We start from the raw sequence: 23,641 nt of genomic DNA on the forward strand, positions 1-23,641 counted from the left end.
GGATAACATTTGGACAAGTGCCTTCAGAATTAAACTTGTTCCTAAGTAATAGATCACAAAAAGAGATCTATAAAAAAAAGGGCTTATTTATAAGTAGATAGTAGATACTCTTTGTTCTTAAAATGATGAGGCCAAGCAAAGAGTGAGAAGTGAGACCATGGAGTCCACTAAAAGGCCCATGCTAGCCTACTAGCTAAGAGAAGAGTGTCGTGGTAGAAGAAGATAATATAAACAAAACGTAATATATTGTTTATGATATAATAGGAATAAGTATAGATGAATTAGTCAAGGAGATCTAGGATGACACTACACAAACACAGGAGGATATAAGTATAATACAGATTGTGATATCAAGACCTAGATGAACAAACAATACAAACAAAAAATAAATAAATAAAGGAGGAACATAATTGAAAGAGATAAACAAACGTTACAAGATATATTGCATGATAAATGAGAGGATCTAGAACACAGGTCGCGCACGAGAGTTACTATTAGAAGCGATGTTAAGCAAAAACGAGCGGACGAGAGTTACAACACAGGTCGCGCACTTCACATAAAAGAACGCCCTCGGGTAACAAGTGGTAGTTGTTAACACAAAACAGCAGTCGTTTACGAGGAGAATGACATGCATGAAGTGCGAGAACTTTAAAAGACAATCCAAGAAACGCATTAAATCTAATTTTAGCTCTAAATGCACGAGGAAAAAGGATAAAAATAGATAAATATGTATCTCGCAAAACCGTGCACTATATAAAATTCCAGTGGCATGCAAAAAGCCTGTCGCTACTGAATGACAACCATGAAAGTTTTGTATGCAGCAGATTCAGATTGAGCTATATATTGTCCCAGAAGCGAGGGAAACATTAATAGAGCATTTGGTTCAGTCGGTGATTTCAATAGAGCAGTTGATTCCAAGCATGGCGTCCTACAGAAGTGGTCTCTTGTGCGCAATCATGTTTTTAGCAATTCATGGAGGCTGGGCTCAGACTTCCGATACAATTAGTAATGCCTGCAGTAATGCCTTATATACACACTTTTGCGTTTCATCATTGTCCAAAGCTTCTGGGGCTTTGGAGGCAGATTTAACCCAGCTTTCTGTTATTGCAGTCCGTTTGTCTAGTGAAGTAGCGAAACCTGTTTCTAGGTTTATAGAAAAGCTCAAAAAAAGAAATCCCAATGTCTCGGCTCTTGAAGACTGCTCAGATCTGTTGAAGGATACAAGGGAACAGCTTCATGATTCACAGTCAGAACTAAAGCAATTGTCTAATGTCAATTTCATGGAATATGTAGAAGATGTGCTCACAAGGCTGAGTGGTGTGGAGACTAATCAGGATACATGTTTGAGTGGGTTGAAAGAAAGCAATATTCCTGCAACCTTGGTTTCCAGTGTAAAAGATAATACAGATAATCTGACCATGTTGATTAGTGATGCTCTAGCTGTTGTTAGCACTCTTCGGCAACAGGGACACATTTGACTACTTTAGAAAACAGCTAAACATATTGGCTGTTGGCTTGTGAGGAGGGATATATATAGCAGATAACACATATTTGCTGTTCAAGCTTCATCTTTGGTTACTTCTTTTGTTTGTGAGATACATCATTGTGCTATTTAGATACCATTTTTGGTAACATACAAATGGAATGTTTGTGATTCAAGAAATGTTTTAAATGTTGTTATTGTGTTTGATTTTAGAAATATATTTGTAAGATATATTATTGAATTTTAATTTGTTTTGAACATTTATCTTATAGTTTGTATGAATTATTTTCTTTTTCTGATGTTTTATAATGGAATTTAGATTCTTTTATATTTCATGATAAGTATAATTTTAATAAATTAACTACGATCAATGAAAAAGAAATTACTAATGAAATGCTTGAAAATCTTGCAGTAAGTATGGTGTACCCTGCATCACTGAGTATTGAAATATTGAAATAAATTAAATTAAATGATGAATTATATTTATATTATAAATTAATCGAAAGATTATAATTTTTCAAGAGAGTGATCTGGATACTCATTCTTAAAAACACAAAATTTACTGGCATCTATATAATACAGTTTTTCCAATAAATCAATATATTTACTACAGTTTTCACTTGTCTGTAATTTTCAAATAAATTTTCACTTTTATCAAAAAAGACTTAATGGAATGCGGATCGCCTAATGTAACTGACATTATCCTCAGATAATGTAACTGCCATCTTAATGAATTGTACCAACGGTGACGTGGAAGACCAACTGGTTCATCTTCATCATCGTCTCTTTAAAATCGCTCCTATCTATGTTAGAATAATTGCTACTATTTCGTTTTCTTCAGCTGCAGGTTTGGACACTTGCTTTCCGGTCCTCCAAGCGAGCTCTTGGACTTACACCAAATAGGCAACGACATTTTGCTATGAAGATCAGTTAATGCAAGAACCCTCTCGCCTCTCTCAGTATAGTAGTTTCAAAACTGATAGGATATATTTGTAATTGAATATGCATCCTCTTCATTTGCACGGGCAAATAACTCTACGACTAAACACAACCTATAAATTCAACCTTAATCTAACCCTAATTGAACCCTAACTCTTATTCAACTATGATCCTAATTGGATTCTAGCATGAATCTTAACCCCAATAAAACTTTGCTTCCAATTTAACCTTAACCCTAATTGAACTCTTATACGAACCCTAACTATAATTAAACCCTTTCCACAATCAAATCCCATCTCTAATTAATTATAACATTAATCCTTAACCCTAATCTCTCTACTTTAATGTTGATCCTAAACTCAACTCTAACCATACATTTGAACCCTAACTACAACTTCAACCCTAATCTACACCTAATTCAACCCTATTTTTAAACTTAACCCTAACCCTAATTGAACTATAATCTCAATTAAACTCTAATCCTAACCCTAATCGAGCCCAAACCCTAATCCTAATTGAAGTGTAAGACTAATTTAACCCTAACCCTAATGTAATTGAAACACAACCCTAATGCTAACCATAATTTAACTCTAGCACTAATTGTAATTGAACCCTTATTATAAGCTAACCCTAAAATTAACCCTTACCATAATTACTAAACCCTATTTTGAACCCGAACCATAACCCTAAAGTAACCTTAATTGTAAATCCATCCCAACCTTAAGCATATCCCAATCTTTATGCTAACATAACCCATAAACCCATTTGAACCCTAACACTAACCTTAAATTTAAATTTAAATTTAATTTAAGATCGTAACAGTTGTTCACTTCTAGTTTTATTTGGAAAAAAGGTTTGTAAGATTTAAAGAAAAGATTTGGCTTAAAAGTATTGCTCCAATCTCCATTCCTTTTTTTATTTTTTTAATTTTTTAATTTTTTTTGAAGCGAGATCTTCCTAGGAGGCAATACCCTTTTTTATTAAAAACTGAAAAACAAAATTACACAGTAGACAAAGCCAACCTCTCATTTATACAAATACATAATCCCATTACCTATTTCTACCACCCTTTCAATAATCTCCACAGGCATGATACCATAATTCTCTCTCATGTATCTATTGAACTTGTCTAGGCCATAATCCTTCATCAGTCTTTTCTTAAACAAAGACCATGCCATTTTTGTTTCACCTTCTTCCCTTCGTCATTCAGGTTGAAATATCCCAACATGCATCTTGAATCCAGTGCAGCCCTCATCACTTCCTCGTATATATCTTCCCTCATCATTCTCCTCACTATCCCTATAGCTGCTGAAGGTTTTCCAAGGACCTCAACGATCGGATTAAATATATTCTCCATCACCACCCTGTCATGAACGTGGCCATCGTTCTAGAAGTCGACTCTTAAAATTTGGATCACAGAGTGTTTTTCTTTGTCATTTGCCTTCTTAAAAAGGCGGCTGATCTCTTCCTCTAGCGCTTCCCTAAGTGCAAAGTCCAAAGTCCTCATCCATTCTCAACTTCTCTTTTGTTCCTTCTGTGCTCTGCAAAACACTTCTTCTCCTAATGTATCCCTTTTAGCATGATCTAGAGTCATCTCCACTGATGTCTATCCTATCCAACTACGACTTCACTCTGCCCAAAACTGCTACTGACCCGATCCTAAATCTGAACAAAATCTTACCTTACCCAAAAAATTTGTCGTCAAAACATTATACTTTGATTTAGAAGACACAATTCTAGGCACGAATACACTTCCTTCCATGCCGCCTCTAGCTTGGGTAAGATAAATCTCATCCAATTCTCTCAAGAGGATGTACTTCCCTATCCTCTCCCAAAATAGTACTAAACTCATTCTACAGGTCTATCTCATCCAACTCGACCATCTATCTACCTTTTCTTAGACCTTCATTGGCAAGCCAATTAGATACCCTATTTCCTTCCCTATATGAATGATTGAAACGGTACTCCAAGAATTTGCTCAATTTTTATTCAATCGCTGGTAGCCATTGATTTAATTTCCAGCTGATAAAATTAGAGCGCATCACTCCATTTAACACCACTTGTGAGTCCCCTTCAATGAGAATATTCGAAACCTCCTTGTTCACACACATCTCCAACCCATTATTGAGTGCACATATCTCTGCCTTGTTATTGGTAGCTATTCCCATCAATCCCATAATTGCAATAATCATTTTTCCCGAATCATCCCTCAAAATAGCGTCGAACCCTGCCTTACTCGGATTTCCTTTGCTAGCTCCATTTAAATTCAACTTAAGCCAACCTGGGGTTGGTTCCCGACATCTTACTCCCTTCCTCTTAGATTGTTTATTAATGATGTTGCAGATGACTAGATCCTTCAAACCCCATTTCTCTTCCATCATTTTGTCCCATTTGGAGTAAATCTTCACCCGTTTCCCTAGAATATTCCCTTTCACCACTTCAACAATTAAATATTCCTTCAAAAAGTCCTCGTCTCTAAAAATACTCCTATTTATTTCTTTGCATATCCGCCAAGCTACCATGGAAGGACTAGTCACCTGGATAAGTCTCCCCATTTCGAATGCTTACTCTCTGTCGGCCAGGAAAGCAAGAATTCCATTAACGTCCTATTCCTAGCCGATCTCCATTCTAACGGTTCCATCAACCGGTCCCAACATCTCACCACCAACGGACACCAAAAAAAGAGATGTTCAGCGGTTTCCTCATTCCCTCTACATAGGTAACAGATATTAGGACCTTAAATTCGCATCTCTCCTGTACCGCATTGAACTTCTAACACCCACTCCTTATCCTCAATACAATCAATTAATGCTTTCACCCCATTCCACGAGTCTCTCTAGAACCGAGCCTTCTTTCCATTACCAATTTTACAGGACAGATGATTCAAGATTACTCTTCATCTTTCCCAGATGAACCTCCAAATCGTCAAACCTGATTCAGAGTTGGCCAAGGTAAAATTCCTTTCCAAGTCCTTCTAGTCTAAATATTTTTCCCTCATAAACTTGCACCAAGGTTTTTGAGGAAACATATAGTTTCCAAGCCAATTTGGCTCCCAAAGCCAGGTTCTATAGATCCATTTTCCTAAGTCGCGCTCCTCTTTCTTCCTTCACGATACACGCCGTATCCTAGTTTATTAGCATAACTCTCCTAGAATCCTTCAATCCTTCCCATAAGTTCACTTCTTTAACAACCCGTCCAATGTGCGAATGGACCGCACGATGAGCCTAAAACATGTAATTCTATAGATTGGGATCGTTGATAAAAAACATTTTATCATTTGAATCGTACCATCCTATGAAAGCCACTTTTTCTTCCATGATTCCGCTTTAGATTGACAATTATTGATGATCTCCTCCTATAGCAACCTATTACTTCGATCGATGAACAAGGGAACTCCCAAATATATCGAAGGGAATGATTCTGTTTGGAATTCCAATATTTTTTCAATCTTGTTTTGATTCCTTTGGCTAGTGTTAACAAGGAACACCTGTGACTTATTTTTATTCATGATTTGAATCGATGCCTCCACATACTCATCCAAAGTTTCCTTAATCACTACCACTTCCTGATCCGAAGCCTCCCAAAATAAGATCGTATCATCAACAAATTGTGAATGCGAGATTGGCTCCAGGTCTCTGTGAACCCCGACTCCCTTGCAAAATCCCATCATACAGTTCTTCTTAATGTTCCTGCCCAAAGATTCTACCATTAGAAAAAATAAGGAGGGAGATAAAGGGTCTCCTTGTCTCAATCCATTGGTGTCTCTAAAGAAACCACATGTATAACCATTGACCAACACTAAGAAATGGGTTGATGAGATGGATTGTCGCATACAATCTAGCCATCTGCCGTGAAAACCAAATTTATCCAGGACCAAGAGGAGGAATTCCCAATTAACCTAGTCAGACACCTTGCTCATGTATAGTTCTACCACCATCCCTTTCATATCCTCTCTTCCCATAGAGTGAAGAGTTTTCGAGACCAGGATGATACTATCGATGATTTCTCTGCTAGGGGTAAATCCGTGTTGTTCCTCCGAAATGATTTAATGTAAAATATTCTTGAGCCTCAAAGCCATGGCCTTTGAGATGACTTTGTAAATAGAGTTACACAGAGAAATAGGTCTGTAATCCACTATCATCTCACAATTATACCTTTGGGGTATTAGAAAAATTATTGCAATGTTGATTTCTCTGACCAGTCTCCTCTTCTTCCTAAACTCTTCCACCATCATCCATATGTCCTCCCACCTGAAGTCCCAACATTTTTGATATACTTTTTCTATAAAGGCATCGAGGCCTGACACTTTATTAGGGTGAAGAAAGAATGCCGCCTCCTTGACTTCCTCCAGAGAGAAAGGCATATGCAAAGCTTCATTTTCTTCCTGGGATATGACTTGGTCTATTACTTTTAATACGTTATCCCTATATCTAACATCACCGCCTATGAAAGAACCAAGTGGGTTTTCAAAATGTTGAACTGCAACCTTCTCAATATCATCTCCTGCTAAACAACACTGACCATTATCATCCTTGATTGCTTCAATCTTATTGATCAATCTCATAGCCTTCACCGATGAGTGAAAGAACTTTGTATTTAAGTCCCTAGGTGAAATACACATCTTCCTGGATTTGTTGCGCCAATAAATCTCCTCCCTAGCCAATACCTCCGATAGACATCCCTTCAATTCCTTTTCTTTTTTATATTCATCATTGGTCATCCTAAAGAGAATTACCTTCTCATTAAGAGAAGCAAGCTCCTCCTCTAACCTCAAATTATTTTAAAAAATATTCCTAAACGATTCTACATTCCACCTCCTACTTTTATCCTTAAGAAAATGTAAACGTTTAACAAAACAGAAGCTGGACATACCTTTGAATTTATTACTTTCGTCCCACCAACTTTTTAAACTAGATTGGAATTGCCCATCTCGTCACCACATACTTTGGAATTTAAAATTCCTAGAGGAATGTGACTTGCGTACCTCAAGTTCAAACTAAACAGGGAAGTGATCGGATATAGAAATCGACAGAATGTTCGTCACCAAGGAGAATTGGCTTTCCATCCATTTCTGGCCCACCAAGAACTGCTCTAATCTCTCCGAAATGTTGGTGAAGTTCAATCTCCTATTCATCCATGTATATTGGCCATTTTTAGGAAAAACTTCAATCACTTCGTTCTCTGCTACAAAACTTTTAAAGTCTTCCGTTATTCTGTTGGTCTTCCTCAGACCACCATTTTTTTTCATTCAGGTCCAGAATAGCATTAAAGTCTCCTGCAACAACTAGCCAGACCTTGCCAATGATTCTAATTCTCTCTGATAGTTCCTTCCAAACTCTCACCTTACCCTCTATTTTAGTCGGTCCATATACATTGATCAAAGGAAACTCTGAATTACAAGCAATAAGTTTCACTCTACAAATCATCTAATAGTCAGATGTTTCTCTAGGGGTAATCCTAACCACATGAGGATTCCATAAGATTCCCAAACCACTCGCATAGCCCTTAGCTTCTCAGAAAAAACCTTCCCATCTAGAGCAGTAATGCAAGAAACTAAGCGCCTTGTCCAAATTCAGCTTGGTTTCTTGGAGCAGAATTACGTCATTAGAGGATTTCTCTAACGAATGCCTAACCAAGCGTTTCTTGTCAAGAGTTGAAAGGCCCTTGATTCCAAGTGAGAATTCTCATTGTCCTCCAATGGAGGATTTACCTCCCTTGGATCTTCTCGAAAAGTTGACCACACCGATGATTCCTTTCTCCTTAGCCCCGTCCTTTCATTTTTGCTTGTTACTCCTCCCTCTATTACCTTTGGTTCTCCCCAATAGAGCATTAGTCGATTGGTTAATGGATATCGGGTCGATAATGTCCAAGAAATCTTCATCATCAAATTCCTCTACCAACCTCACATCATATTCCACTTCCGTGTCTGACAGGCCCGTTTGAGCCTCCTGAGATTTGCCAGGGGCCTTATCTTGCTCAATGATCCTATTTGTGGGGGAAATTTCATCGTGATTTTAAATTTCCCTGTTCTACTCCCTCTTCTTTTCTCCATTCGCTTCTTTGATGACCAGATCCCTTGAGGGGATTATTGACTCATTTCTTGGTGTCGTAATTGCCTTCTCAATCATCTCATGACTCCCGTTCTTCATAAGTCATCTCTTAGCCGACCCAACAAATATTTTGCAATTTTCTCTCATGTGAGACCTACTTCCACATCTTTCACAAAGGCACTTGTCGACTTCCACTTCAATTTTCTGCATCCATATCCTACCGTTCGATGTCAATCAAATCTTGGGGGGAACCCTTCTAACTTCAACGATTTTGATTTTGAATACAAATAAGAGTCATTTTCCACCAACCTCTCATCTATTTATAGTGTCCCCAAAGTTCTACCTATTTTCTCCATGCTACTTTCTCCCCAATATTCGATCCGTAAATTATATAGCCAAATCCAAATAGGGCAGTCATACAGGGCCAATGGCACTGGGACGAAATTTGGAAACCACGTTTGCATATATAAAGGATAATTTTTGACAATCCAATTACCGTGGTGAAGGGTCTCCTCTTTCTCTTCCACCTCTGCAAAAATAACAATGAAGAATCCCCTTGGTATGAATTAAGCCACTACCTTGGCTTTCCAATTCTCCTTAATCCAATATTTAATCTGCCTTCTCTCGTATCTAGATCGTACTACCCTTCGGATAACCACTAGTTCCACCCATAGTTCTATATTTTCTTCAATATCATCTGACATATTAATCTCGACCAAGTCTGCTTCCACTTCCCTCCGCATTTTTCGACTTGATCCCACCAGTTTCTCCTCCGCGAACATTTCTTGCGGATCCACCATTATTCCAGAACGGTTCTCTCAGACTCTCCCTCATCCTCTCCGCTATATAAATATCCCAATCTCCATTCCTTGTTATAATATCCTGTCATTTAATTTCAAACATTATTAATGTTTATATATAAAGATCACGTTTCTAAATGAAAATTTTAATTAAAAAAGGAATTATAATTTTTAAAAAAAAATCTAATAAAATAGATTAAAAATTTTAATTTCTTAATTTTAATATTTTGAAAAATTTGATATTTATCTATAATTTAATTTTGAAAGAAAAAATATATTTTATATTAAAAATGAAGAATTTTTTTGTTTGTAAATTTTCTCTATGCTTTTAAAATTGAGGTTCAAAAAATAAATTTCAAGCTAAATATTAGGGAAGAATTATTTCGATAACTCCTAAGATTATGATTTTCTATTTTATGTAAGTTTTTCTTATATTATAGCTTTGTACATAAATTTAAAAGCTCAATGCTTTATATCTATACAATATTATATATTTATATTTTATTACACATCCCTTCCATTTTACTATTAAAAATGGTCCCAATAAACCTCTCACCAGAAGAGTAAATTTGGGTGATGTTAATGTCCCAGTCCATTGCCAATTCCTCTAATGAGAATAAAAATTTGATTTAAGAGCGTATTGTTTAAATTTTAAAACCTGACCTTTTCTATAGAAGGGAATGGTTATCTAGCTCTTAGAATGCACCAAATATCTATTATGATGTATTTATCACGTACAAACGATAATAATGTCTTAATGTATTCTAGAGACTAAGACTGGGTCCCATGGAGGGGGGCTACCTAAAACATAGAGCTGGAGCTGCTAAGATTTTTTAGGAATATTTTAAAGTTGGCGGTCCCATAAATTTTGTTTTGCACTTCAGCTTAAAAATTTAAGATCGTAAATTTAAGGATTCTATGAACTTTGTAGTTGAGATCAACTTAAGTTTAAACTGCTACAAATTGGTGGTAAATAAATTTAATTATTTTCCTAAAATTTATATGATTGACAAATGACATAATATATTCCTAAGCTCGTGGAGCTCTATTTTTTAGGAAAAGATTCTAAAACCTCTGGGCTGATATGGCAGAATTCATCATGAGATACATCACCCTGGATGGTAGATGTGCTAGCATTTTCTCACATCATTTTAATATCTTAAACCATTTTAGGCACAGTATATTGATTTCTATTCCCTTTTATTTGGTTTCGTCCTTGGGGAATAGTTTAGTTAAACATTTTGAAAACCAGGATAACCCTATGATTCATGAAGGGCTTATCTTGTTGATTATGGAATACGCCCAAGATCATGAAGTGAAACCCTCCCCCATTGATAAAACCCACATTTCCTCCTCTAACCCTGATGTGCAGTTGGTTTCTGATACAAAGATGGATGAGGATGACAGTCGTACTGCCATGGATTGGCGTGATAGCAAAGATATGGAGCACCCTGAGTATAGACCAAAGAAATAAGGGGAGCTTATGGTGACCCTGGGAACTAACGGTAGCAGGAAAATCAATCCTCCAAGGTGGGCGACAAGTAAGTTCAAATCTGGTAGCAGGAAAATGCAAGACCTCGAGCCACCCACCAAAAGGAAAATGAAACTAACCAAACCTAGTGGGTCCAAAGTCCTGGACCATGAGATTAGGTTGGACATCCCTATCAATCTGGATGATGAGAAACATGGGTTTGAGAACAAACAAAATTAAGGTAAGATAAAGGAGGAGAGGGTGATGGGAAATTCCCTATTGGAGGCTACTAGAAGTCGGGAGATCTGTTGGAAGTGGGTGGAGAAGGAAATTGGATCCCTAAAAGATGGTATTAAAGGAATTGTTGGGACTTTCACGGAATCCCTTGGGCCCAATAAAACTGAGAAGATCATGAGTATGATCCATAAAATTTCTCAAGATGTGGAAACTATGAAGGTTGACCAAGAGCACAGAATTGAGAAGATGGAAGAGGATGCGAGTGAGATCAAAGAAAAATTGAACAATTTGGTGGAAATCAGTAGGCAGATGATGAACAATAGTGCTGATGGTTTGGAAAAAAATAATTCCATGATAACTGATTATAGAACCAGGACCAACACCAGCGAGCCTCCCTTGGGGGAAAAGCAGAAAAAGATTGCATCGGAGGGTGGAAAGAGTGCTACTGGTGGAAAGACTAGCTCGGGTCCTTGCACTAGAACCAGGAGCCGAACCTAGGGCCAGTGAACCTCCAGATTCATCATGGAGGATTTGGAGAAAATCAATAAGAGGATTATTTAGAAAAATGCTAAATTGATTCACTCTCTTAGTTGAGTGCTTTGCCTTGTTTTTTGGTTTAGTTGGTTTTTGTTTTTTGGCTTTTTGTCTGTGTGGGGTTTGTACCCTGTTTTGCTTAGTTTTTCAGTCGGGTTGGCTGCTGGCCTTGGTCTGTAATACTCTGGGTTTCAGGTCCCTGTAAAACTTGTTTATCTTTATAAAAAAAATTACCCAAAAAGTAAGGCAATCCCATTGATTAAAGGATTAAAAAGGATGGTGCAAAGTGATAAAATTGGTTTTTAGTTGTTGTGTGGCTTTGCTCATATTGTTGACAGTAATATCATGCCTATCAAAATTTGTGCCGAAGTCCTTGGTTATGCTCAGGCTACTAGTCAAGTCATTCATTCCATTCCTATGCCTACATCCTTGTCTAGTGTGCTCATATTTACATCTTCTATCATAGTGTTCCACCTCCGTACTCTTAACCTCAACCTTCATACAACAATGTTACTCCTCCATCACAATCCAATATGTCCAATTTCAATCCATCCACTGAAGCAACCATCAATAACTTAGCTCAAACTGTTTCATTCCTACAACAACAGTTGGCTTCCATTACCCAATCCAAGTTTAATGTGCCCACATTTAATGTAGCGAGCCCATTATTTGATGGCATTGTCTATGTTGTCCCTCCTAAACATGTGGAAGTCTCTCAATTAGAGCTTTATAATGGAAAAAGTGATCCCTTGAATCATATGAAAATATTTCAAACTTTATGTAGTGACTTTCCTCACGATCAAAGACTTATAATGGTGAATCTAGACGTGATGTTTGGAGAAGTTATTAATGGTAATTGATGTTTAGTCGAGTTTGAATTGGTAAATGTTGATTCAACCCCCGTCTTAATATATCGTGTTCCATTTGGGTGGATAGTAGTAGAATACGATAGTGGAGGAAAGGTTGGTTGAGAGAATTGGATTTTTTCTTGGAGGAGGGATGGAGATTAAGATGATGTATTAGAAAAATGAGAATTAATATTGAAGATGAGAGATGAAACTGGATTTAGGATTGAAACTGGAAAAATAGGATGATGGATAAAATCTTGGTTAAGATAGATAGATAATTATTCAGAGGAGGGAATATAGATTAACACGATTGATTGGAAATGAACTTTTTATTTAGAAGGATGTATGAAAGGTTAGTTGTGAATGTTAACTCATCTTCCTTAATCAAATCTTCCTCATTTTAGAAACATAATCTTCTTCATACGTTAACTCATTTCCATCTTAGATATTGCTTCTTCTTTCATTAGTTAACTCAATCTTTAAAATAGGACCTTTATGTGCCCATTTATCCATCATGTAAATAAATAATTTATTATTATCCTCTCACAGACTCAAAATGGAAAAAAATCATTTTGTAGTTGAGTTGATTCAATGTCATCATTCTTATCCTTATCATCTATTGATTTTTTATTATAAAACTATAAATAAGATCCTTTCCCCACCCTTTTAGAATCACATTTTATGCAAATTCATTTTATGACATATGTTATGATGTGAGGATCAAGCATCCACATACTTTCAAGGTGAACAACATCAACGCATCTTTCTTTCTGAGATTTGTAATGATATTGGTAAATAGGATTTATATTTAATTTCTTTTTTATGTTTTTGAGTATTTGTATTTCTTATTTTCCAATTTCCACGCAATAAAAGTTCCAAGAAAAATAAAGGAGAAGTTGGGTGCTCTGATCCAAAAACAACATAGAATGAAAAGGATAAGAACAAAATTATCTCAGTTGAGGAGGAAGAGGAAGAGGTGAAGAAATTTAAGCACAATACTTGCAACAAAAGTTTCATAGAGAGTCAGAAGGGATAAAATATAAAAAATAAAAACTATGGAAAAAAAAAGGGCCAATAATAAGAAAATGGAAAATATCAAAGCTTAGACACATAAGAAGAAAGATAAAAATAAATCCATATTTTTCCTTGTATAGATCACTTTATAGACTAGGAAAATCATTGGAAGTAGCACAGCTATATAGAATATTTTTTGTAGAGAATGAAAGATCGTTATCCAAGTCATATTGGACTTCATTGGGAGTAGTAATTATGTAATGGTAGATATAATATAGGAATTTTTGAAGGAAATGATTGACACCATTAAGGAAAAAGGAGAGAAGGCAACACAACTATTGGATAACATTTGGACAAGTGCCTTCAGAATTAAACTTGTTCCTAAGTAATAGATCACAAAAAGAGATCTATAAAAAAAGGAGCTTATGTATAAGTAGATAGTAGATACTCTTTGTTCTTAAAATGATGAGGCCAAGCAAAGAGTGAGAAGTGAGACCATGGAGTCCACTAAAAGGCCCATGCTAGCCTACTAGCTAAGAGAAGAGTGTCGTGGTAGAAGAAGATAATATAAACAAAACGTAATATATTGTTTATGGTATAATAGGAATAAGTATAGATGAATTAGTCAAGGAGATCTAGGATGACACTACACAAACAGAGGAGGATATAAATATAATACAGATTGTGATATCAAGACCTAGATGAACAAACAATACAAACAAAAAATAAATAAATAAAGGAGGAACATAATTGAAAGAGATAAACAAACGTTACAAGATATATTGCATGATAAATGAGAGGATAAAAAAATAGAGGATCTAGAACACAGGTCGCGCACGAGAGTTACTATTAGAAGCGATGTTAAGCAAAAACGAGCGGACGAGAGTTACAACACAGGTCGCGCACTTCACATAAAAGAACGCCCTCGGGTAACAAGTGGTAGTTGTTAACACAAAACAGCAGTCGTTTACGAGGAGAATGACATGCATGAAGTGCGAGAACTTTAAAAGACAATCCAAGAAACGCATTAAATCTAATTTTAGCTCTAAATGCACGAGGAAAAAGGATAAAAATAGATAAATATGTATCTCGCAAAACCGTGCACTATATAAAATTCCAGTGGCATGCAAAAAGCCTGTTGCTACTGAATGACAACCATGAAAGTTTTGTATGCAGCAGATTCAGATTGAGCTATATATTGTCCCAGAAGCGAGGGAAACATTAATAGAGCATTTGGTTCAGTCGGTGATTTCAATAGAGCAGTTGATTCCAAGCATGGCGTCCTACAGAAGTGGTCTCTTGTGCGCAATCATGTTTTTAGCAATTCATGGAGGCTGGGCTCAGACTTCCGATACAATTAGTAATGCCTGCAGTAATGCCTTATATACACACTTTTGCGTTTCATCATTGTCCAAAGCTTCTGGGGCTTTGGAGGCAGATTTAACCCAGCTTTCTGTTATTGCAGTCCGTTTGTCTAGTGAAGTAGCGAAACCTGTTTCTAGGTTTATAGAAAAGCTCAAAAAAAGAAATCCCAATGTCTCGGCTCTTGAAGACTGCTCAGATCTGTTGAAGGATACAAGGGAACAGCTTCATGATTCACAGTCAGAACTAAAGCAATTGTCTAATGTCAATTTCATGGAATATGTCGAAGATGTGCTCACAAGGCTGAGTGGTGTGGAGACTAATCAGGATACATGTTTGAGTGGGTTGAAAGAAAGCAATGTTCCTGCAACCTTGGTTTCCAGTGTAAAAGATAATACAGATAATCTGACCATGTTGATTAGTGATGCTCTAGCTGTTGTTAGCACTCTTCGGCAACAGGGACAAATTTGACTACTTTAGAAAACAGCTAAACATATTGGCTGTTGGCTTGTGAGGAGGGATATATATAGCAGATAACACATATTTGCTGTTCAAGCTTCATCTTTGGTTACTTCTTTTGTTTGTGAGATACATCATTGTGCTATTTAGATACCATTTTTGGTAACATACAAATGGAATGTTTGTGATTCAAGAAATGTTTTAAATGTTGTTATTGTGTTTGATTTTAGAAATATATTTGTAAGATATATTATTGAATTTTAATTTGTTTTGAACATTTATCTTATAGTTTGTATGAATTATTTTCTTTTTCTGATGTTTTATAATGGAATTTAGATTCTTTTATATTTCATGATAAGTATAATTTTAATAAATTAACTACGATCAATGAAAAAGAAATTACTAATGAAATGCTTGAAAATCTTGCAGTAAGTATGGTGTACCCTGCATCACTGAGTATTGAAATATTGAAATAAATTAAATTAAATGATGAATTATATTTATATTATAAATTAATCGAAAGATTATAATTTTTCAAGAGAGTGATCTGGATACTCATTCTTAAAAACACAAAATTTACTGGCATCTATATAATACAGCTTTTCCAATAAATCAATATATTTACTACAGTTTTCACTTGTCTGTAATTTTCAAATAAATTTTCACTTTTATCAAAAAAGACTTAATGGAATGCGGATAGCCTAATGTAACTGACATTATCCTCAGATAATGTAACTGCCATCTTAATGAATTGTACCAACGGTGACGTGGAAGACCAACTGGTTCATCTTCATCATCGTCTCTTTAAAATCGCTCCTATCTATGTTAGAATAATTGCTACTATTTCATTTTCTTCAGCTGCAGGTTTGGACACTTGCTTTCCGGTCCTCCAAGCGAGCTCTTGGACTTACACCAAATAGGCAACGACATTTTGCTATGAAGATCAGTTAATGCAAGAACCCTCTCGCCTCTCTCAGTATAGTAGTTTCAAAACTAATAGGATATATTTGTAATTGAATATGCATCCTCTTCATTTGCACGGGCAAATAACTCTACGACTAAACACAACCTATAAATTCAACCTTAATCTAACCCTAATTGAACCCTAACTCTTATTCAACTATGATCCTAATTGGATTCTAGCATGAATCTTAACCCCAATAAAACTTTGCTTCCAATTTAACCTTAACCCTAATTGAACTCTTATACGAACCCTAACTATAATTAAACCCTTTCCACAATCAAATCCCATCTCTAATTAATTATAACATTAATCCTTAACCCTAATCTCTCTACTTTAATGTTGATCCTAAACTCAACTCTAACCATACATTTGAACCCTAACTACAACTTCAACCCTAATCTACACCTAATTCAACCCTATTTTTAAACTTAACCCTAACCCTAATTGAACTATAATCTCAATTAAACTCTAATCCTAACCCTAATCGAGCCCAAACCCTAATCCTAATTGAAGTGTAAGACTAATTTAACCCTAACCCTAATGTAATTGAAACACAACCCTAATGCTAACCATAATTTAACTCTAGCACTAATTGTAATTGAACCCTTATTATAAGCTAACCCTAAAATTAACCCTTACCATAATTACTAAACCCTATTTTGAACCCGAACCATAACCCTAAAGTAACCTTAATTGTAAATCCATCCCAACCTTAAGCATATCCCAATCTTTATGCTAACATAACCCATAAACCCATTTGAACCCTAACACTAACCTTAAATTTAAATTTAAATTTAATTTAAGATCGTAACAGTTGTTCACTTCTAGTTTTATTTGGAAAAAAGGTTTGTAAGATTTAAAGAAAAGATTTGGCTTAAAAGTATTGCTCCAATCTCCATTCCTTTTTTTATTTTTTTAATTTTTTAATTTTTTCTGAAGCGAGATCTTCCTAGGAGGCAATACCCTTTTTTATTAAAAACTGAAAAACAAAATTACACAGTAGACAAAGCCAACCTCTCATTTATACAAATACATAATCCCATTACCTATTTCTACCACCCTTTCAATAATCTCCACAGGCATGATACCATAATTCTCTCTCATGTATCTATTGAACTTGTCCAGGCCATAATCCTTCATCAGTCTTTTCTTAAACAAAGACCATGCCATTTTTGTTTCACCTTCTTCCCTTCGTCATTCAGGTTGAAATATCCCAACATGCATCTTGAATCCAGTGCAGCCCTCATCACTTCCTCGTATATATCTTCCCTCATCATTCTGCTCACTATCCCTATAGCTGCTGAAGGTTTTCCAAGGACCTCAACGATCTGATTAAATATATTCTCCATCACCACCCTGTCATGAACGTGGCCATCGTTCTAGAAGTCGACTCTTAAAATTTGGATCACAGAGTGTTTTTCTTTGTCATTTGCCTTCTTAAAAAGGCGGCTGATCTCTTCCTCTAGCGCTTCCCTAAGTGCAAAGTCCAAAGTCCTCATCCATTCTCAATTTCTCTTTTGTTCCCTCTGTGCTCTGCAAAACACTTCTTCTCCTAATGTATCCCTTTTAGCATGATCTAGAGTCATCTCCACTGATGTCTATCCTATCCAACTACGACTTCACTCTGCCCAAAACTGCTACTGACCCGATCCTAAATCTGAACAAAATCTTACCTTACCCAAAAAATTTGTCGTCAAAACATTATACTTTGATTTAGAAGACACAATTCTAGGCACGAATACACTTCCTTCCATGCCGCCTCTAGCTTGAGTAAGATAAATCTCATCCAATTCTCTCAGGAGGATGTACTTCCCTATACTCTCCCAAAATAGTACTAAACTCATTCTACAGGTCTATCTCATCCAACTCGACCATCTATCTACCTTTTCTTAGACCTTCATTGGCAAGCCAATTAGATACCCTATTTCCTTCCCTATATGAATGATTGAAACGGTACTCCAAGAATTTGCTCAATTTTTATTCAATCGCTGGTAGCCATTGATTTAATTTCCAGCTGATAAAATTAGAGCGCATCACTCCATTTAACACCACTTGTGAGTCCCCTTCAATGAGAATATTCGAAACCTCCTTGTTCACACACATGTCCAACCCATTATTGAGTGCACATATCTCTGCCTTGTTATTGGTAGCTATTCCCATCAATCCCATAATTGCAATAATCATTTTTCCCGAATCATCCCTCAAAATAGCGCCGAACCCTGCCTTACTCGGATTTCCTTTGCTAGCTCCATTTAAATTCAACTTAAGCCAACCTGGGGTTGGTTCCCGACATCTTACTCCCTTCCTCTTAGATTGTTTATTAATGATGTTGCAGATGACTAGATCCTTCAAACCCCATTTCTCTTCCATCATTTTGTCCCATTTGGAGTAAATCTTCACCCGTTTCCCTGGAATATTCCCTTTCACCACTTCAACAATTAAATATTCCTTCAAAAAGTCCTCGTCTCTAAAAATAGTCCTATTTATTTCTTTGCATATCCGCCAAGCTACCATGGAAGGACTAGTCACCTGGATAAGTCTCCCCATTTTGAATGCTTACTCTCTGTCGGCCAGGAAAGCAAGAATTCCATTAACGTCCTATTCCTAGCCGATCTCCATTCTAACGTTTCCATCAACCGGTCCCAACATCTCACCACCAACGGACACCAAAAAAAGAGATGTTCAGCGGTTTCCTCATTCCCTCTACATAGGTAACAGATATTAGGACCTTAAATTCCCATCTCTCCTGTACCGCCTTGAACTTCTAACACCCACTCCTTATCCTCAATACAATCAATTAATGCTTTCACCCCATTCCACGAGTCTCTCTAGAACCGAGCCTTCTTTCCATTACCAATTTTACAGGACAGATGATTCAAGATTACTCTTCATCTTTCCCAGATGAACCTCCAAATCGTCAAACCTGATTCAGAGTTGGCCAAGGTAAAATTCCTTTCCAAGTCCTTCTAGTCTAAATATTTTTCCCTCATAAACTTGCACCAAGGTTTTTGAGGAAACATATAGTTTCCAAGCCAATTTGGCTCCCAAAGCCAGGTTCTATAGATCCATTTTCCTAAGTCGCGCTCCTCTTTCTTCCTTAACGATACACGCCGTATCCTAGTTTATTAGCATAACTCTCCTAGAATCCTTCAATCCTTCCCATAAGTTCACTTCTTTAACAACCCGTCCAACGTGCCAATGGACCACACGATGAGCCTAAAACATGTAATGCTATAGATTGGGATCGTTGATAAAAAACATTTTATCATTTGAATCGTACCAGCCTATGAAAGCCACTTTTTCTTCCATGATTCCGCTTTAGATTGACAATTATTGATGATCTCCTCCTATAGCAACCTATTACTTCGATCGATGAACAAGGGAACTCCCAAATATATCGAAGGGAATGATTCTGTTTGGAATTCCAATATTTTTTCAATCTTGTTTTGATTCCTTTGGCTAGTGTTAACAAGGAACACCTGTGACTTATTTTTATTCATGATTTGAATCGATGCCTCCACATACTCATCCAAAGTTTCCTTAATCACTACCACTTCCTGATCCGAAGCCTCCCAAAATAAGATCGTATCATCAACAAATTGTGAATGCGAGATTGGCTCCAGGTCTCTGTGAACCCCGACTCCCTTTAAAAATCCCATCATACAGTTCTTCTTAATGTTCCTGCCCAAAGATTCTACCATTAGAAAAAATAAGGAGGGAGATAAAGGGTCTCCTTGTCTCAATCCATTGGTGTCTCTAAAGAAACCACATGTATAACCATTGACCAACACTAAGAAATGGGTTGATGAGATGGATTGTCGCATACAATCTAGCCATCTATCGTGAAAACCAAATTTATCCAAGACCAAGAGGAGGAATTCCCAATTAACCTAGTCAGACACCTTGCTCATGTATAGTTCTACCACCATCCCTTTCATATTCTCTCTTCCCATAGAGTGAAGAGTTTTCGAGACCAGGATGATACTATCGATGATTTCTCTGCCAGGGGTAAATCCGTGTTGTTCCTCCGAAATGATTTAATGTAAAATATTCTTGAGCCTCAAAGCCATGGCCTTTGAGATGACTTTGTAAATAGAGTTACACAGAGAAATAGGTCTGTAATCCACTATCATCTCACAATTATACCTTTGGGGTATAAGAAAAATTATTGCGATGTTGATTTCTCTGACCAGTCTCCTCTTCTTCCTAAACTCTTCCACCATCATCCATATGTCCTCCCACCTGATGTCCCAACATTTTTTAAATACTTTTTCTATAAAGGCATCGAGGCCTGGCACTTTATTAGGGTGAAGAAAGAATGCCGCCTCCTTGACTTCCTCCAGAGAGAAAGGCATATGCAAAGCTTCATTTTCTTCCTGGGATATGACTTGGTCTATTACTTTTAATACGTTATCCCTATATCTAACATCACCGCCTATGAAAGAACCAAGTGGGTTTTCAAAATGTTGAACTGCAACCCTCTCAATATCATCTCCTGCTAAACAACACTGACCATTATCATCCTTGATTGCTTCAATCTTATTGATCAATCTCATAGCCTTCACCGATGAGTGAAAGAACTTTGTATTTAAGTCCCTAGGTGAAATACACATCTTCCTGGATTTGTTGCACCAATAAATCTCCTCCCTAGCCAATACCTCCGATAGACATCCCTTCAATTCCTTTTCTTTTTTATATTCATCATTGGTCATCCCAAAGAGAATTACCTTCTCATTAAGAGAAGCAAGCTCCTCCTCTAACCTCAAATTATTTTAAAAAATATTCCTAAACGATTCTACATTCCACCTCCTACTTTTATCCTTAAGAAAATTTAAACGTTTAACAAAACAGAAGCTAGACATACCTTTGAATTTATTACTTTCATCCCACCAACTTTTTAAACTAGATTGAAATTGCCCATCTCGTCACCACATACTTTGGAATTTAAAATTCCTAGAGGAATGTGACTTGCGTACCTCAAGTTCTAACTAAATAGGGAAGTGATCGGATATAGAAATCGACAGAATGTTCATCACCAAGGAGAATTGGCTTTCCATCCATTTCTGGCCCACCAAGAACCGCTCTAATCTCTCCGAAATGTTGGTGAAGTTCAATCTCCTATTCATCCATGTATATTGGCCATTTTTAGGAAAAACTTCAATCACTTCGTTCTCTGCTACAAAACTTTTAAAGTCTTCCGTTATTCTGTTGGTCTTCCTCAGACCACCATTTTTTTTCATTCAGGTCTAGAATAGCATTAAAGTCTCCTGCAACAACTAGCCAGACCTTGCCAATGATTCTAATTCTCTCTGATAGTTCCTTCCAAACTCTCACCTTACCCTCTATTTTAGTCGGTCCATATACATTGATCAAAGAAAACTCCGAATTACAAGCAATAAGTTTCACTCTACAAATCATCTAATAGTCAGATGTTTCTCTAGGGGTAATCCTAACCACATGAGGATTCCATAAGATTCCCAAACCACTCGCATAGCCCTTAGCTTCTCGGAGAAAACCTTCCCATCTAGAGCAGTAATGCAAGAAACTAAGCGCCTTGTCCAAATTCAGCTTGGTTTCTTGGAGCAGAATTACGTCATTAGAGGATTTCTCTAACGAATGCCTAACCAAGCGTTTCTTGTCAAGAGTTGAAAGGCCCTTGATTCCAAGTGAGAATTCTCATTGTCCTCCAATGGAGGATTTACCTCCCTTGGATCTTCTCGAAAAGTTGACCACACCGATGATTCCTTTCTCCTTAGCCCCGTCCTTTCATTTTTGCTTGTTACTCCTCCCTCTATTACCTTTGGTTCTCCCCAATAGAGCATTAGTCGATTGGTTAATGGATATCGGGTCGATAATGTCCAAGAAATCTTCATCATCAAATTCCTCTACCAACCTCACATCATATTCCACTTCCGTGTCTGACAGGCCCGTTTGAGCCTCCTGAGATTTGCCAGGGGCCTTATCTTGCTCAATGATCCTATTTGTGGGGGAAATTTCATCGTGATTTTAAATTTCCCTGTTCTACTCCCTCTTCTTTTCTCCATTTGCTTCTTTGATGACCAAATCCCTTGAGGGGATTATTGACTCATTTCTTGGTGTCGTAATTGCCTTCTCAATCATCTCATGACTCCCGTTCTTCATAAGTCATCTCTTAGCCGACCCAACAAATATTTTGCAATTTTCTCTCATGTGAGACCTACTTCCACATCTTTTACAAAGGCACTTGTCGACTTCCACTTCAATTTTCTGCATCCATATCGTACTATTCGATGTCAATCAAATCTTGGGGGGAACCCTTCTAACTTCAACGATTTTGATTTTGAATACAAATAAGAGTCATTTTCCACCAACCTCTCATCTATTTATAGTGTCCCCAAAGTTCTACCTATTTTCTCCATGCTACTTTCTCCCCAATATTCGATCCGTAAATTATACAGCCAAATCCAAATAGGGCAGTCATACGGGGCCAATGGCACTGGGTCGAAATTTGGAAACCACGATTGCATATATAAAGGATAATTTTTGACAATCCAATTACCGTGGTGAAGGGTCTCCTCTTTCTCTTCCACCTCTGCAAAAATAACAATGAAGAATCCCCTTGGTATGAATTAAGCCACTACCTTGGCTTTCCAATTCTCCTTAATCCAATATTTAATCTGCCTTCTCTCGTATCTAGATCGTACTACCCTTCGGATAACCACTAGTTCCACCCATAGTTCTATATTTTCTTCAATATCATCTGACATATTAATGTCGACCAAGTCTGCTTCAACTTCCCTCTGCATTTTTCGACTTGATCCCACTAGTTTCTCATCCGCAAACATTTCTTGCGGATCCACCATTATTCCAGAACGGTTCTCTCAGACTCTCCCTCATCCTCTCCGCTATATAAATATCCCAATCTCCATTCCTTGTTATAATATCCTGTCATTTAATTTCACACATTATTAATGTTTATATATAAAGATCACGTTTCTAAATGAAAATTTTAATTAAAAAAGGAATTATAATTTTAAAAAAAAAATCTAATAAAATAGATTAAAAATTTTAATTTCTTAATTTTAATATTTAGAAAAATTTGATATTTATCTATAATTTAATTTTGAAAGAAAAAATATATTTTATATTAAAAATGAAGAATTTTTTTGTTTGTAAATTTTCTCTATGCTTTTAAAATTGAGGTTCAAAAAATAAATTTCAAGCTAAATATTAGGGAAGAATTATTTCGATAACTCCTAAGATTATGATTTTCTATTTTATGTAAGTTTTTCTTATATTATAGCTTTGTACATAAATTTAAAAGCTCAATGCTTTATATCTATACAATATTATATATTTATATTTTATTACACATCCCTTCCATTTTACTATTAAAAATGGTCCCAATAAACCTCTCACCAGAAGAGTAAATTTGGGTGATGTTAATGTCTCAGTCCATTGCCAATTCCTCTAATGAGAATAAAAATTTGTTTTAAGAGCG

General features: G+C 36.4%; 1 protein-coding gene across 1 annotated transcript; it reads left to right on the forward strand.

The window, feature by feature from the left end:
- The first annotated feature begins 920 nt into the window (after nucleotides 1-920).
- LOC131871651 (pectinesterase inhibitor 4-like) lies at nucleotides 921-1,478 on the forward strand. Its single transcript, XM_059215990.1, has one exon. It carries the CDS (start codon nucleotides 921-923, stop codon nucleotides 1,476-1,478), a length of 558 nt encoding a protein of 185 aa, XP_059071973.1.
- The last annotated feature ends 22,163 nt before the right edge of the window (nucleotides 1,479-23,641 follow it).

Source organism: Cryptomeria japonica, unplaced genomic scaffold (assembly GCF_030272615.1).
Source record: "Cryptomeria japonica unplaced genomic scaffold, Sugi_1.0 HiC_scaffold_436, whole genome shotgun sequence".
In the NCBI taxonomy this organism is placed as follows: Eukaryota; Viridiplantae; Streptophyta; class Pinopsida; order Cupressales; family Cupressaceae; genus Cryptomeria; species Cryptomeria japonica.

What these genes read in the sequence shown, in the direction of transcription:
- LOC131871651 (XM_059215990.1), top strand. Translation starts at nt 921, where the DNA reads ATGGCGTCCTACAGAAGTGGTCTCTTGTGCGCAATCATGTTTTTAGCA.